Source organism: Nicotiana tabacum, chromosome 11 (genome assembly GCF_000715075.1).
Source record: "Nicotiana tabacum cultivar K326 chromosome 11, ASM71507v2, whole genome shotgun sequence".
In the NCBI taxonomy this organism is placed as follows: domain Eukaryota; kingdom Viridiplantae; phylum Streptophyta; class Magnoliopsida; order Solanales; family Solanaceae; genus Nicotiana; species Nicotiana tabacum.
Genome location: NC_134090.1, coordinates 139,779,109 through 139,795,128, shown reverse-complemented (window position 1 = coordinate 139,795,128; position 16,020 = coordinate 139,779,109). Strand labels below are relative to the sequence as shown.

Genomic DNA, 16,020 nt, shown 5'->3' with positions numbered 1-16,020 from the left:
CTTATTGGACATGAATTTGGTCCATAAAATAATTATAACACCTAGATAACTCGTATCCTTTATCCTTAAGCTCTTCACCTAGATAACTCGTATCCTTTATCCTTAAGCTCTTACTCCCAAATAACAACTTCTTTGATCGTTCCTAAAGTCCAATGACCTTGTTTTGCAACTTTTTAACTTGAGATCTTGTTAAAGGCCCTCTTTGAGATTCCAAAGCTTCATCCTTGTCCTTGAATAGATTTGATCTTCCTAAGATGCTATCAAGAGTAGCCGCCCACCCAATCGTTTTTAGCATGAAAATATGATAGTAGTAACATGAAAAATACAACGGCCATTAGCATCTTGACCTTTTTTTAGACCTATGAAAGTAGTAAAAACTTATGAATGATGAAACTGGAAAATTTGAAGAATAACATTGGATGAGTTCTTTAACGACAAACAACACAAATTACATTCAGGAAAAAAAAAAGGAATGAAATTCATCAAGCTGAGTTGACATAACAATTGAAGAGCTAAAGTAATACCAGAATGAAATGTGTAAAAGTAAGCAAACAGGTGAAAAATGAGCCGCTGCAGGTACCATTCCGTGCACAAAAGTTGTGTACATGTACACGAAGATAGCTGCAGTTTACGCTTATTGGTTTAATCATTATTATAAGGACGAAGATTTCTCGTTCAAAGACTCCTTAACAGCCTTTAGGAGAGCAGGCATCAGCTTTTGATTCGTAACGATAATGCCTTCATGTAAATCAAGGTATCTTCCCCTGGAGAAGTCCAAAGTGTTTCCTGCAGCATCTGAGACAACACCTCCAGCTTCTGCAAATTAGATGACATATATCTTATGATTAGCAAAAAAATGCCAGCTTAACCATTAAAAATAGCCTACAGATGTATAATCCATGTATAATATCTGTATATATATATAACGGCTAGGAAAAGTAAACAGTGAATCCGGCTATCTATTTGTATAAAGATCCCATAAATAAATATCAACCACTTTGGCCCGATTCAAAGTAGCTATATATGTCAAATCTTCCAATTTAGCCCATCCAAAGTAGCTCAATTTTATGAGATTTTGCATTCAAAAACTTCCTCAGTAATGATGAGATTTTGCAGATGTCCGTTTAAATGGAAAATCAGTGAGCCCACAAGTCTGCATCCGCCTCATCAACTTCAAATGAAACACTAATCACAAGGCTGAGAGAAAGGCTTTTCGTCCAGATACAGAAAAACTGAAAACCTTTCAAGCTACATGAGGTGGGCTTACACATTTTTTTCTTATTAGGATATACTTTTCAAGGATTGATCACTATCTTAATTAAGTTCGAGATTAAGGAACCTGGACAAAAGTGAATCATCAAGTGGCAGGGTATTCAAGAGCAAGGCCAAGTGAAACCAAGGATAACTGATGAAAAGAGCAGAAGAAAACACAGTGGTAGAGTAACATAAAGTGGCCAAGAGAGATTAGGGGTACAATCAGATCTGCCAAAAAAAGGGCGACTTGATCTCTCATATAAATGAGGAGTCGAAACCTTGAGAGGGAGACTTTTGAACCTGAGATACCCTGACGGGCGGACTGATAACAAGCATTAAAAGGTATGTTTTGCTTCTATACTGCTGATATTGACAAGTGAAGAAAAGATCAATGTTTGAGTTCAAAAATTTGATAGATTTGGGATATTTTATGGTGCTACTAGGTCCGTTTGTTTCATTTCATTTATCTGAGCATGAATACTGATGATAAGTGATGATTTAAGTGAAACAAAAAGAAGAATTAAATTTAAAAATGTAGAAAACATAATATGGACCTGCAACAACAAGATATCCCGCTGCATGATCCCATATTTTCTCACGGTAGCCCTTATGAGGAAACCGCAGATATATTGCTCCATCTCCACGGGACAAAGCACCATACTTTGCCTGGCTATCTATTCGAACTGGAGGCGCTTTGACACCAAGTTTCTGTTTACAGAAGAAGAATATAGACCTTGTTTAGTCATACATATTACTAAGAGAAAACAAAAACAAAAAAGAAAACATTGAAAGAAAACTCAAACCTTTGCTATCGAACTAGATAGGTCATGCAAAGAATGTGCTGCTTCAAAAGATTCAAAAAAAGATGCATCTTCGGGATTGTCTAAATCAGTTACATGCACCTGAAGACAGTAGAGCAACCTTTCAGCTGATAAGGCATACAGGATTTGAACTAGTTAGTTAAAATTACTAAATACTCGAACAGAAACCTTTATCGGCGTAGATCCATCAAGAGACTGCATGTAAGTTCCAGAACCAACTTGGGCATAAAAGAGGCAACCAACTTTTTCTTGAGGATCCTGTGGATTGTGGGATGCCACAGAAGATAATGGAAGATTTGGACAGGCTAGGACGCCCAAAACCGCCTTCCCTTCATCTAGCAGTGCCAATGCAATTGCATATTGGTCTCCCCTTACAAACCTACAGAAAGATTAAGACCTTTTGAGAGGGCTCATAAATATGTTTTGTTTAATCAGATGTACTTACTTGAAATTAAAGAAGCAAAGGTTCAGAAGTAGACATAGTAAAAGTTTCCACAAACATGTGAGATAGACAGTTTTATATCAACAACAAGGTGGAACATCCCGGTTATCGGTTGTGGATGACCATAATTGGTAATGGCATAAATTCACTGGGTAGCATAAGCATATTTAGGTAATATCAAAATCTACAAGCAACAGAAGACATGGTATTGGGTGAGGGGAGAAGGAGAGCTACCACAAACTTAATTCTTATTTTGATTTGAAATAATTTACCCACTAGCACAACCAGGTATGTTTCCCTTTTTTTCAATAAAGAACCAAGTCACCTTAATTTTAGTCGTATTTTGGGAAGTCTGTTGGTTTTTTAAAAGATGGGCAGCAAAAAAGATTAAAAGTATTGATTGAAAATGCCTCTCAATAATTTTATTAAGCATAACAAGGCTTTAAATAGCCAATTAGGAACATAATGTGCAGAAAAATCTGCATAACAAGAATTCAAAAAAACTAAAATATCTCAACAAACCTAAAAAATCTAACTGAAATTAATTCAAAAAAGTAGATTTATCCTAAAATTAAGCTAACTTATTATGCTAAAAAATATGCAATAGTGACTGAAGCAAATCATCAACACTCCTCCTTTGCTTCAGTTGCTCTAAAACAATTGCTCCTCCTCAATTACCGCTTCTGTTGTTTGTGCTTGAGGATAGTGTTGAGCGTCTTTGAACTTACACACTTTTGTAACATGGCCCGTTTGTTTGCAAATACCACATATTGCATCATGTCTCCACCAACAAAAAATTTCTAGGTGTGTTTTCTTTTTGCAATATTTGCAAAGAGGATAATTGACCTTTTCATTTTTGTTTTGTGCATAAAAAGCACCTTCAGTAACCATTTCTTGTCTAAATGCTCTTCTTTGTTCTTGTGCTTGAAGAGCACTTATTAATTCTGCAACAAAGATGGTAGAGAGATCTTTAGACTCTTCCAGAAAGGAAATTTTGGATTCAAATCTCTCTGGAACTGTCACAAGAATTTTCAACTATTCTGTCATCTTTAAAATCCTCACCAAGCAACCTGATTCTATTAACAATAGAAGAAATCCGATCAGAATACCTAGTGATAGTCTCGTCTTCTTACATCTTAAGAGATTCAAAATCCCTTTTCAAATTTAAAATCTGCATTTGTCTAACTTGATCACTTCCTTGGTACTCCTTTTTAAGCTTTTCTCCAGCTTCTTTTGCTGTCTCACATTCAATGATTTTAGAAAAAATTGAATCTGCAACTGAATTTTGAATCACAGTTTTGGCTTTGTATTTTTTTTTGATTTTTTTCTTCTGAATGGTTTTTAATTTGGGCAAGAGTAGGATTTGTAGGGAGTGGTTGTAATGGTCTATCTTCCATTACAACTTCCCATAAATCATAGGCTTTAAGATATGATTTCATTTTAACTGACCAAATCTGATAGTTCTCACCGGTGAAAGTTTGTAGGGCATTTAAAGAGAGACTGTTGTTTGCCATATTTGAAAATAGGTTTAAAAATTAATATTGGTTAACAATAATTTGAAAATGGTTTTTTTGGAAGAACTCACAGATCCCGTAAGATCAATGAGGCTCTTGATACCACTGTTGGTTTTTTAAAAGATGGGGCAGAAAAAAGTTTAAAAGTATTGATTGAAAATGTCTCAATAATTTTTTTAAGCATAACAAGGCTTTAAATAGCCAATTAGGAACATAATGTGCAGAAAAATCTGCATAACAAGAATTCAAAAAAACTAAAATATCTCAACAAACCTAAAAAATCTAACTGAAATTTGAATTCAAAAAAATAGATTTATCCTAAAATTAAGCTAACTTATTATGCTAAAAAATATGCAATAGTAATGGAAGCAAATCATCAACAAAGTCCTATATCATACTTTTGCATTGAGATTTACCGAATTGCAAACAAGGATAGTCCTTTTATTTATCTAGCAAAAACTGACATGCAAAATCTTATTTCCACTCACCCTTTAGTACCATCAATAGGATCCAACACCCAATGCTGACCAGAAGGACCCCCTTCAGATCTACCACTATCAATGGCAGCAAGCACATCTTCTTCAGATAATGGAGCATTACCATATGTTTCATCACTAGCAAGTGTTTCATTGACAAGCTTCATGATACGCTGTAATGTTTCTTTTCCCTCTTCTTTACGAAGGTCTCCAGAGTCCTAGAGAAACTTAGATTTAGAACTCCCATCCTTTAATTTGATGCAAAGAACATACATTTTCCACTGAAATGAGGAAACGAATATGCAGATAAATAATAAACTGCAAAGCAGAAATGAATTAAGGGAATGGAAAACATCACATAAAACAGAGGCAGACTAGTAATGACAACAAGAAGACTTTTCCTAAGACATCATAGCCGGTCAACTCTTTTTTGCTATGAGCTCTCTGGGGTTTTCCCTTAAAGATTTCATCAAATATTAGGAGTAAAGAAGCTAATCAAATCAAACGTATAGCTGGTTATGTTACAAGGAAAACGGACAGGAGGGAAAAAGTAATAAAGGAGAGCCTTTCAACTGCTCTAATTTCATGAAATGCTAAAAGATGATACCATGACCATTGTCCACTACCAAATTGATTCATTCATATTGTGCCCCAGGAAAAATATGCAAGTCCATATATCAATTCATCACTTGGGTTGGCTGTGATGCCCAGAATAAATTGGAACAGTTGACCTCCAGAGGTGCTGAGTGTGATTTCTGGTCACTAAAATGAAGAAAGTCCAAGAAGAAAAACCCAGAATGCATCCTTTATTAGCTGAGAATTGTTAACATTTCCGTTAGTCTGACAATATTTTCTGCCATCTTTTTCTTTACAAGTAATACCTTCCCTCGAATTAGATTAGCTATGCACACATCATTTTGTTGCAAGTGTACAACTTTTCAAAAATTCTTTCCAAGATTTCATTTGAACGATATCTTAATGAATAAACAATGAAGATAAACACAACATGTACTAAACAGCTAAGAGTTCAAACATTACCTCCTCAGCCACTAATGAAAATGATGCAGAATCCAACTCTTTCTGCAAAACAACGCTAACCACGGCCTGTGAGCCTGATAATCAAATGTAAGCCATTTTCAAAAGGAGAGGATAAATTGCAGGGGCTACGTCAACATGATAACAAAAGCATAAGATGCATATTAGTTTCAGAACATCAGTTTCTTCAGTGCAGCAATGAGAAGCATCTTGCTCCAAGGGAAAGACAGCGAGGAGGTGGAACATAAGAGAGAACGGAACGAAATGTCAAAGGAAATAGACTGGTCCCTGCCTATTACATCTTTGTTCTCTATTTTGAAATCTTTGCATTAGCTTGGAAGCATGTTATTTAAACGTCAAAGAAAAAGATGCTCACAATTTCAGGAAAGAACAAAATGAACATGCTAAAGATTGAAAGGCATTAAAAAGTCTAATTGACTTTCTAAAAGCTAATAAGTAACACTTAGTTGAAGTTATCTAGTTGCTAAACAAGCTTTTCTGGATAAGTACTACTAGTAACTAAACAAGCTAGTACTAGTAATAACTAATAAGTCATATGACCATACATCTTTCTACCAAATGACTTGCTGTTTTCATATTCTAGCTTTATTTGTATCTTTATAGAACTACATAACTGATCTAGTAAAAAAAAATGTTCAACCGTTCTAACAGGTAGCAGCCTACAACCCTAATTTAGATACACAGTCATCACCTATTATATTTGCAAAAATCATCATTGAAATGTACCCATCCATACATCAAAACTTATCTTCAATAATTGAAAATCTAACCCATTGTATAGGTAAGAGATGATTAGCTTAAAAGGATATTAATTGTATGTGTTGACTATGTATGCATTGAGAAAGAAACGTCTGAAATGTCAGCATCCCCATTGAGCCTAGCCCAGTATGGTTGGACTAGCAATCAGATGACACACAAAGTGCATATTGTGAAAGGATAAATGCGACCAACATCCGAATGAAGGCCCACGGGTCCCCTCTCTTAACTATTCAACAATATTGGTCATACAAACCATTACAAGAATGATGTCTTCACATCAGTCATCTGATGAAGCATACTTCCCATCAGAATCAACCAACTATACTGCAAATATCATCTAATAGGCCAAAGATTATTGCTGAAGGAATTATGAGTACTCTCTTAAAATTGAGTTCGATATGTTAAATAAAAGAGAAAAATGTGTTCTCCATCAATCAGCGTTTCACAAATAAAATGCACACATAAGGAGATGCATTATTATACCATAATCAGCCACTGTCACAGGAGATTTGTCAGACTTCGATTGAACATCTGCTTGCAACAGTGCTTTTTGGACTTTCTGCGGAAAATAGAGGAAGAGGTGTTAGCTGACTTCATATAGAATTGCCAAGAGGAATGCCAAAAATATAGATAGAACTGAAAATTTCAGAATCAATCCAGTTTAAATGTAATATCAAATTAGAAGTAGAGACCTTCTTCTCATGCAAGAGAGAGAGCCATGAACAACTCCCCCCTCCCCCAAAACCCGAAGAAATGACAAAAAAACATGAAAGCCTGCGATTCCAGAACAGATATACAGCAGATTTTAAGCTTTGATATTGTGCATTTTGGAGCATAATATGCTAGTAAATTGTACAGTTAAAAAGGCTTCATGATAGGTAATGGTCTGGTAGCAGTTCCAAGACCTAAAGTCTACAAGGTGATTAAACAAGGGATTTTTCTTTTCTGAAGATTTGGGAAAAAGAAGAAGAAACTTTACGAAAAAACATAACCTTTGCAGAAGGGGTCTTCAAATGGCAGAGTCAGTAAACTATCTTTTTTTGCATTGTTCAGTGGCTGCAGACATATGGCAAATGCTCCTATCAGTTTTTGGTATTAGCTGGACAACACCTCAGAACCTAAAGGAAGCAGTAGAAAGTTGGAGCTCCTGGGAAGTTGAAAGGACCATCAAAAAGACCTGGAAGATGATCCCAGTATGTATTTTTTGTATTCGGACAGAAAAAAATAGCAGATGTTTTGATGGCGTTTCAACTTGCTCCCTGAAATCTATATGTTTGATGAATCTTTTCAGTTGGAGTAACCTCTCCCCTGTAAATGATGTTATTCCTCTCCTATATTTCATTAGCTCTCTTACTTTGGCAGGAAAAGTTTTGGTATTGCTTAGCTCATGCTCTGATCTAGATTTTTGTAATTGGAGTTAACCATTACTATCTTTTGTACTCTCTTGCATCTTCTTGATGCCTTTACTACAACACCTTACTTCATCAAAAAAACATAAAAACCCATTCTACGTCCGTTTGCAGCAGACCTTAAGGAAATATCTTTATTATGTGACTCCAATGAATTAGAAGGATTCCCACCGGGGCTATTCCCTTTCCTGAAACTATTTCAAACCAACCAGGAAAATGAGATACTCAAGTTACGAACATTGTACTAGATTCATGAAAAGAATTGATCTTGCCCGTTTCTAGCCTATTGGAACCTTAGATGATTTTAAACATTACAGAATTTACCTGCTACAAAATATTTTCAAGAAACACATAAAGAAAAAGAAATAGAAAACCTACTGTAAAACACTCTTAATTAAGACTCAAAATCCACTATGCTTATTTCCAAATAGTACCATTGACCTCAAAGTAGATCAAATTTAGTGCTCGCCCATTGCAAGCATTTCTATCGGCCATTTTATAAAATTTCAAAAGGCTGCTGCCACTTGCTTCTTTAATGTCCTATTTTAGTCATATGGAGTATTTCTGACACTCAGGTATTAGATCAAAGCGGACTTTTACAAACAAACCCCAAAACTAATGCTTCAGAAGCAGAATTTTGCTGTACTAGAAATTTCCCCTCATTCCTATACAAAGATGAAAGCTTTCACTTTCTTGAAGATAAACTAAAGCCTGTTTACCATCCACACCATGCATTTCATCGGAATATCCATCCTAGAATTCTCAACTCTTATGTATGCAACAGATGACCTAAGATGTAAAACAAAATACCAATAATAATCTCATTACACAATTATCCAGCATATTTTGAAGTGGCGGGCTTTGGGGTCGTCCAGACCCATATCCGGTAAAAGTGGTAACATGGTTATCCCCACACCCACGCTTGCCCAGGGAGTCCTGCTTGTGCTCCTTCTTTTTGGTCCAGGCCAGGCACTTCATATGTCTTTAGGTTTTGATCTGAGCACTCGTCTAACTACTAAGAAAGCTCGAGGGACCTTTATTTCTGAGCTATTGGCTAGCAGTCTTATTTCTCTTGGTCAGGTCTAAAGGTCTAAGGGGAAGACCTGTCTAAAGGTCTAAGGGGAAGACCTTTTCTAACTCTTCAACTCCTGGTAATTGCAACCTCTTTCTGTCGAAAGAGAGTGAGCGCAAACCTTAAGGGGTTGTGATCAAGAAATGAATCAAGCATCGATCGTTCTAGCGATAAGGGTGCGGCTTAGGTCAACTAACACAAAAAAGATCCTGTTCAATAAGCCTTTGGGCTACAAACTCCATATGGGGAAGGAGCATTTAGCTCCCAAATCATCTGGAACTTCATGTCTCATACTACCAGTTTAAGGGTATCAAAATGTAATAACAACTCAGATAAAATCTTTTCTTTTTTTATAAGAGTGGTGTCCGCATCAGCTTGCGTGGATGCAGCTCTTCGGAGCGTAGATATATATGTAAGAACCCATTAAAATTCCAACAAATATTAGATTTGAGACCATAATTTTAAATGTCCAATAAGTTCAATGTCAAGAATCAAACTCATCAAGTTTAAATCTTAATCTGCCTCTGTCATTAATCACTAGGCATAATTATCCTAATAGAAAGAAAGATAGGATCTTTCTCAATTTCACATTCACAAAAGCACCACTTCGCAACAAAAATAAACCTGAACTAGTGCTTCACTTCTTTCTGTAATGTCTTATTTTAGTCATATGGAGTATTAGATCAAAGCAGACTTTTACAAACAAAACCAAAACTAGCGCTTCAGAAGCAGAATTTCGCTCCTTTACTAGAAACTTCCCCTCATTCCTATACAAAGCTGAAAGCTTTTCAGTTTCTTGAAGATAAACTAAAGCTTTACCATCCACACCATGCTTTTCATCCAAATAGTCATCCCTAGAACTCTCAACTCTTATGTATGCAACAGACGACCTAAAATGTAAAACAAAATACCAAAAATAATCTCATTACACAATTATCCAGCATATACTTTGAAATGGCGGGCTCTTGGGTCGTCTGGACCCCTATCTGGTAAAAGTGATAGCCTGGTTGCATGGGCGACGCTACATAGCCCTAAGGGTGGTCAACTAACCACCCTTTGCCGAAAAATTACACTGTATATATAGGTAAAATATTAGATTTTAGTGGTATATAACATATATTGAACACCCTTTATCGGAAAATATTTTTACTTCATTCAAGTTTGAACACCCAAGATGAAATTCCTGGCTTCACCATGGTTGTCCCTACACCCCACACGTGTCCAGGAAGTCTTGCTTGTGCTTTTTCTTTTTGGTCCAGGCCAGACACTTCATATGTCTTTAGGTCTTGATCTGAGCACTCGTCTAACTACTAAGAAAGCTCGAGAGACTTTTCTTTCTGAGCTATTGGCTACTGGTCTTATTTCTCTTGGTCAGTTCTAAAGGTCTAAGGGGAAGATCTTTTCTTACTCTTCAGCTCCCGGTACTTGCAACCTTTTTCTGCCGAAAGAGAGTGAGTGCAAACCTTAAGGGGTCGTGATCACGGAATGAATTAGGCATCGATCCTTCTAGCAGTAAGGGTGAGGCTTAGGTCAACTAACACAAAAAGATACAGTTCAATCAACGATTGCCTTTGGGCTACAAACTCCATATGGGGAATGAGCGTTTAGCTCCCAAATTATCTGAAACTTCATGTCTCATACTACCATTTTAAGGGTATTAAAATGTAAGAAAAACTAAGATAAAATCTGTTCTTTTTTATAAAAGTGGTGTCCGTATCAGCTTGTGTGGATGCAACTCTTCGGAGCATAGATATATATGTAAGAACTCATTAAAATTCCATCAAATATTAGATTTGAAACCATAATTTTAAATGTCCAATAAGTTCAATGCCAAGAATCAAACTCATCAAGTTTAAATCTTAATCTGCCTCTGTCATTAATCACTAGGCATAATTATCATAATAGAAAGAAAGATAGGATCTTTCTCCATTTCACATTCACAAAAGCACCATTTCGCAACAAAAATAAACCTGAACTTACAATTCGAACACATTTAAACACAACCATAAAAAAAAGAAGCTGAAATAATGAGCAGAAAATTACTTGGCAAAGGCGAACAGCGAGGGAAGCAGCTTTCTTGGCAGCAGCAAGTTGTTTATCGTAAGACATTGAAGAAGCCCTTAGAGGAGTTTTAGATGCTTTGAGAGAGAGGGAAATAGAAAGGGAGAAAAGGGAAAGGGGTTTCGTATTTTTTGCTAATGGCAGGGTTCGTGTTAAAGGATTTATAGTCCCAGATGACACTGCGAAAGTAGCCATGTCCAATTCTTGGAGTTGGTGGCAAATGGACAAATGGGGCTTACATTTGCTTAGGCCTGTGCGTAAATTTTATTATTTGCCAAAAAACTTAAAAGGAAAAAAAAAAGAAATATATGAAAACTCCATATATGTACTTTTTGTAAAAAGATAAAAATGAAAATATTTGCATAAAAATTAACCAAACGTTTTTTAGGGTAAAAAGCATTTATACCCCTAACTTTATTTTAAAGTTAAACTTTCTCCTCAATTTTGAATAATAGACATTCTTTCCCTCTTATCCTACAATGTATATTTTGCCCTTCACTTGTTTAATCATCTATCTATGCAAGACAAAAGATTGATAAGGCTAAAATAGGTATTTAAGAAATTGACATCCAAAGGAAAAAATGTCTATTGTTCAAAGTTAAGGAGAAAGTTTAATTTTAAAGCAAAGTTAAGGGGTGCAAATAATGTTTATTTCCCATACGGTATTGGATAAAATGGGCAAATGGCCATTTCTTACGATTAGCATTATATACGATAAAAATCGGAGGGTTCAATTTTTGGTCATTACGATGCTTTGTAGGCACGTTTCCAAAGGTTTGAGACATTGGTTGAGGTTCACATCTGAGGGGTTATCGACGTCTGACCTCGGGGCAGTGCGGATCGGTAGTTATGATGGAAAAGCGGAAGTTCCTAAGTCACGTGATTAAAGTTGACCAAGTCTATTTGGCTAGTTCAAGCCCGTACCGTGGCATTAAATGGTTGTACCAGCCATATATCTTTATAATAAATGCATTTATACTATGTTAGGATTCCCCCTCATATATAAAGGGGATCTTTATCATTTTGTAATACATATAGAACACTGAATACAAGAACATTCTCTCTTGATTCTATTATTTATATTTGTTGCTTGCATTTATTCTATTCTATTGATTATTCTTCATATATTGCTCATTATTGGTCATAAAGAGCCTTCATCAAAGCTCTCAATTAGCCCTTCATCGGTTGTCCATAGCTTAGAACCTAGATCGACCTAGAGGCCCCGATTCTCAGTCCCTCGGTTTGCTTAACATACTGCTTTCGGACTCTTATCTTATTTTCTAATCTCACACTTAGTATTTATTGCCTAACAACTAGCATAAAACAGATCACGTATTTTTAGAACCACAAAATCAAATTTAATTGTAATTACCATTTTCAAGGTAAACAGTTTGGCGCCCACTGTCACACCTCCTTTTTGCGTGCCCGCCCCGAAGGGTTAAATGTGCGAGGGAGTTTTTCCAATTTAAGTGACAATATTCGAAATGAGATTATTTATTTAATTCAGAGTCGCCACTTGGGAAAGGTTTGGTTTTTGGTGTCCCAAGTCACCGGTTTATCTTGAATCCCAAATCGAGGAAATTTTCGACTTTTCCAAATGAAGTCTGCGAACTAGAAATTCTAAGTAAGGAATTCTGTTGACCCGAGGGAAGGTGTTAGGCACCCTCGAATCCCGTGGTTCTAGCACGGTCGCTTAAATTGTTATAATGGCTAAATATCTGATTTAAATACATGTTGTGACTTATGTGCTTTTATTAAGTTTAAACCGTTTTTATTATTATCATTTATTTTTATAGAATTGCAACGTCGTGAAAATGCATCTCGAACCACGTCACAATCAATGCACCCGTAGTTGTTAACACATTTCGACTCCGTTGAGATTTGAATTTGGGTCACATAAATGCGCACCCGAATTTAAGAATGCAATTTAATTAAGCCGCGCCTAAAGAGTCTAACGCGTTATTATCTTTGGGGAAGGCAGTGGAATTCACTAAACAGTCCATCCCAAATTCTAAGTATTTATTATGATCAATTATTGAGGGCCCCGCAATTTGCATTTTTATTTGGCGAGGCTCGTCTCATTATTTTTTTTAAAAGGATAATCTTAGCACGACTACATTTTCTATTTTTTGTTTTCTAAAATAAATGAAGATAAGGTCCTACTTTATTTACATACTTTCGAGTTATTATGGTTAAGTTCCAAAAATAAGTTGTTTAAGGAGTTTGCATGGCAACGCATAGAATATTCTACATACAGACAGAAAAGAAAGAAAAGGCTACATTAAATTACAACTTCAAATCTTTCTCATTTTTGCATTCATGCTTCGAGTGGCTTACAAGATGAACCAGTGTATCAGTTTGTGTACCTGGTATTTGGAAAGCAAGGAAAGAAGATGAAGATCAGTAGAAGCAGCAGTAGCGTAAATACACAGCAACAACAACAACCCAACAGCAGCAATTCGAATCAGATTCAAGGCCCAAAAAACTTTGAAGAAAAATCAAACAACTCAATAGAATAAACCCGAAAATTTGTAAGCAAACTAAACAGCAACAAACCATGCGTGTATTAAACCCGAAACTAAACTCGTTTCTCCCTTTATTTTTGTTTTCTTTTTATTTTCTCTAACACTCTTGAGATTTTCGGATTGTCTTCCTCTCTCAAAATAATCCTCAAAAATCTTTCAAGTTTTAGTCTAAGTTTTTTCTCTCAACTCTAGTCTGGCGACTCCGCTGGGGATATTAACCCAGAACCACTGGTTCAGGGTTCAAGAATTCGAGCTTAAAATAATTGTTATATTTGGCTTTATTATCTGATCTTTATTACATGTTTTTGCATAACGTGCTAAATTTTGTCTTCTACCGCTTTGATATTATCTGAACTGTATATAAACTGTGCCGAAACCCTTCTCTTCTTACCTCCGGGGAGAAGCTCGCTGGTCGAGACTCCCTATTCTGTTAGTGTCAATACCTGAAATAAGAAAGAGGTCGGACAAGTTACAAAGCCGGACGATCTCGCGAGTCCCCGGTACGTAGCCCCCTCCTCGACTCGAGTTGTCCGCTCGGGTACACAGTCTAGAACAAATACCCAGGTTACGAACCTAGAATAACTTGACTTCATGTCGGATCCCTAGTAGGAACGCTTATTTGCATCATGTTGCATTTGACTTAAGGGACTCAACACAGGGGTTGGGTCCGTCTAGGATTAGCAACCTGAAATGAAAAGACCATCCTGTTGCATCCTATTTGTTTCCGTGCATTTATTTGTCTCGGACATGCATGCTGCCTGACTTTGGAGTATTTGAAAAATATAAACAAAAAAAAAAGTGTATAGGGATAATTTTCTACTTTGAAAAATAGCAATGCCCAATTACTGTCAAAACTCTGCCGAAATTTTACGATAATAAAAGGGAAAATGTTTTGTTTTCAATAATTTGCTTTACTAAGAAAAAGAAAAACAAAAAGATAGAAAAATAGTCTTTTATTTTTGGAAAGTTGTTTGTTCAAAAGGAAAGAATTTTGTTCTAAAATAATTCGGTTAATTTGACCGAACTACGCGGGTCTGATTCTCACCGGATGTGAGATACGTAGGCAAACCTCATCGGTTCCGGCCCCAATTTTCAAAAATCCAAAAAAAAAAAATATTTCCCTTTAGTTCTTTCTTTATAAATTTTTCCTTAGAAAATACAAAAAAAAAGAAATAAAAATTAATATAGAAGTTTTCTTTAAACTCAAATAAAAATAGTCTCCTTCTTTCTGAAGTCTTTCATGTGAAATAATGAAATAAGAATTAAGAATTAAAAATCAGCAACAAAAATCCAAAAATACATTTTACTTTTTAGTCTCTCTTTTGTAAATGTCCATTAAAAAAAATATTTGAAAATTTGAATTCCAAAATATTAGGGCTTTTCTTTAGAAGTGCTTTTGTAAATAAATAAAACTCAGAAATTCCACTTCATTTTCTTAAAAGTCCCTCTTTCAAAATTTAAGAGGCAACATCATAAATCAAAAAATATACATTCTTTCTTCCGTAGAAAAGGTGAAACAAATGAAAAAAAATCAACCAAACACATTTTCTTTTTGTTTAAGAGAAAAATAAGAACAAAACAAATTTCCCAAAGTTCAAGTCAAAAGCAAATAAATATTTTTAGAAGTCTTTCTTTAAAAAATAAAACAAAAATCAAAATAAACAAAATTTTCTTTCTTCTTTTAAAGCATTTCTTTCAAAAATTCCAAAAAAAAGGGGTTAGTCTAGTTACTCCATTTTCGATGCCCGAACTACGTGGGTTTGATTCTCACCGGATGTGAGATACGTAGGCAACCCTCATCGGGTCCAACCCCACCTTTTGCTAAAATAGCCAAAATAAAAAAAAATAACAATGTGTCAAATTTTAAATTTTGCCATAAATAAGTTGGGTGGTGTCCAACCTTCCCTTTTGCTAAAAATAGCCAAAAATATATGTCAAATTTTAAATCTGTCATAAATAAGTCAGGTGATGTTGTTTTGTCATAAATAGCCGAATGTTCCCGAAAGGGACGCCGGAAGGCTGACTTTGCATAAACAGCCACCTTTGGGTCATTTTTTAAGGTTTGGTCCAGTTGACCCACACAGCCTTAAAATCTTCGTCACCGAGGCGTTGAAAGGCCGTGTTGGCAATATTGAGTTTTCTAATTTGAAAAACGATAAAAAGAGTCATAAATAAGTCAGGTGATGCTGTTTTGTCATAAATAGACGAATGTTCCCGAAAGGGACGCCGGAAGGTTGACTTTGCATAAACAACCACCTTTGGGTCTTGTTTAGTATTTTTTGTCCAGTAGACCCACACAGCCTTAAAAACCTTCGCCCCGAGGCGCTGAAGGGCCGTGTTTGCAACACCAGGTTTTTATTGTAATTTGAAAAAAAAACAAAGAGTCAGCGGTCGGGTGAATACTGTTTGAATTTTGTCATAATAAGCCGAGCCAGCTTCGGTCGCGTCTTAAACCGTTCTTGCCGAAGTAGCCTTAGAGTATCTTTCAGTTGTCGAAAGGTTATTTTCGTAAAAGAACGGACAAGTTTGTAAAATGATCCTCCCCGGCCTCAAAATTCATGTGAAATTTGGAAGGGGCCACGTTTGCAAAAAATAACCGTTCGGTTGCATTTTGTGAGTGTTGAAATCCAA

General features: G+C 35.8%; 1 protein-coding gene across 1 annotated transcript; it reads right to left on the bottom strand.

The window, feature by feature from the left end:
• Positions 1-388: 388 nt before the first annotated feature.
• Positions 389-11,113, bottom strand: LOC107818321 (3'(2'),5'-bisphosphate nucleotidase 1). Its single transcript, XM_016644313.2, has 8 exons — positions 10,847-11,113; positions 6,806-6,881; positions 5,546-5,619; positions 4,520-4,725; positions 2,244-2,454; positions 2,058-2,156; positions 1,809-1,962; positions 389-816 (listed from the first exon to the last, which is right to left on the bottom strand). Exons 1-8 carry the CDS (start codon positions 11,057-11,059, stop codon positions 653-655), a joined length of 1,197 nt encoding a protein of 398 aa, XP_016499799.1. The 5' UTR covers positions 11,060-11,113; the 3' UTR covers positions 389-652.
• Positions 11,114-16,020: the final 4,907 nt, after the last annotated feature.

Coding starts and splice junctions, on each gene's coding strand:
- LOC107818321 (XM_016644313.2), bottom strand. CDS start 11,059: ATGGCTACTTTCGCAGTGTCATCTGGGACTATAAATCCTTTAACACGA. Junction 2,157..2,243: donor ATGGATCTACGCCGATAAAG/GTTTCTGTTCGA, acceptor TACTGTCTTCAG/GTGCATGTAACTGATTTAGA. Junction 1,963..2,057: donor TATCTAGTTCGATAGCAAAG/GTTTGAGTTTTC, acceptor TTCTGTAAACAG/AAACTTGGTGTCAAAGCGCC.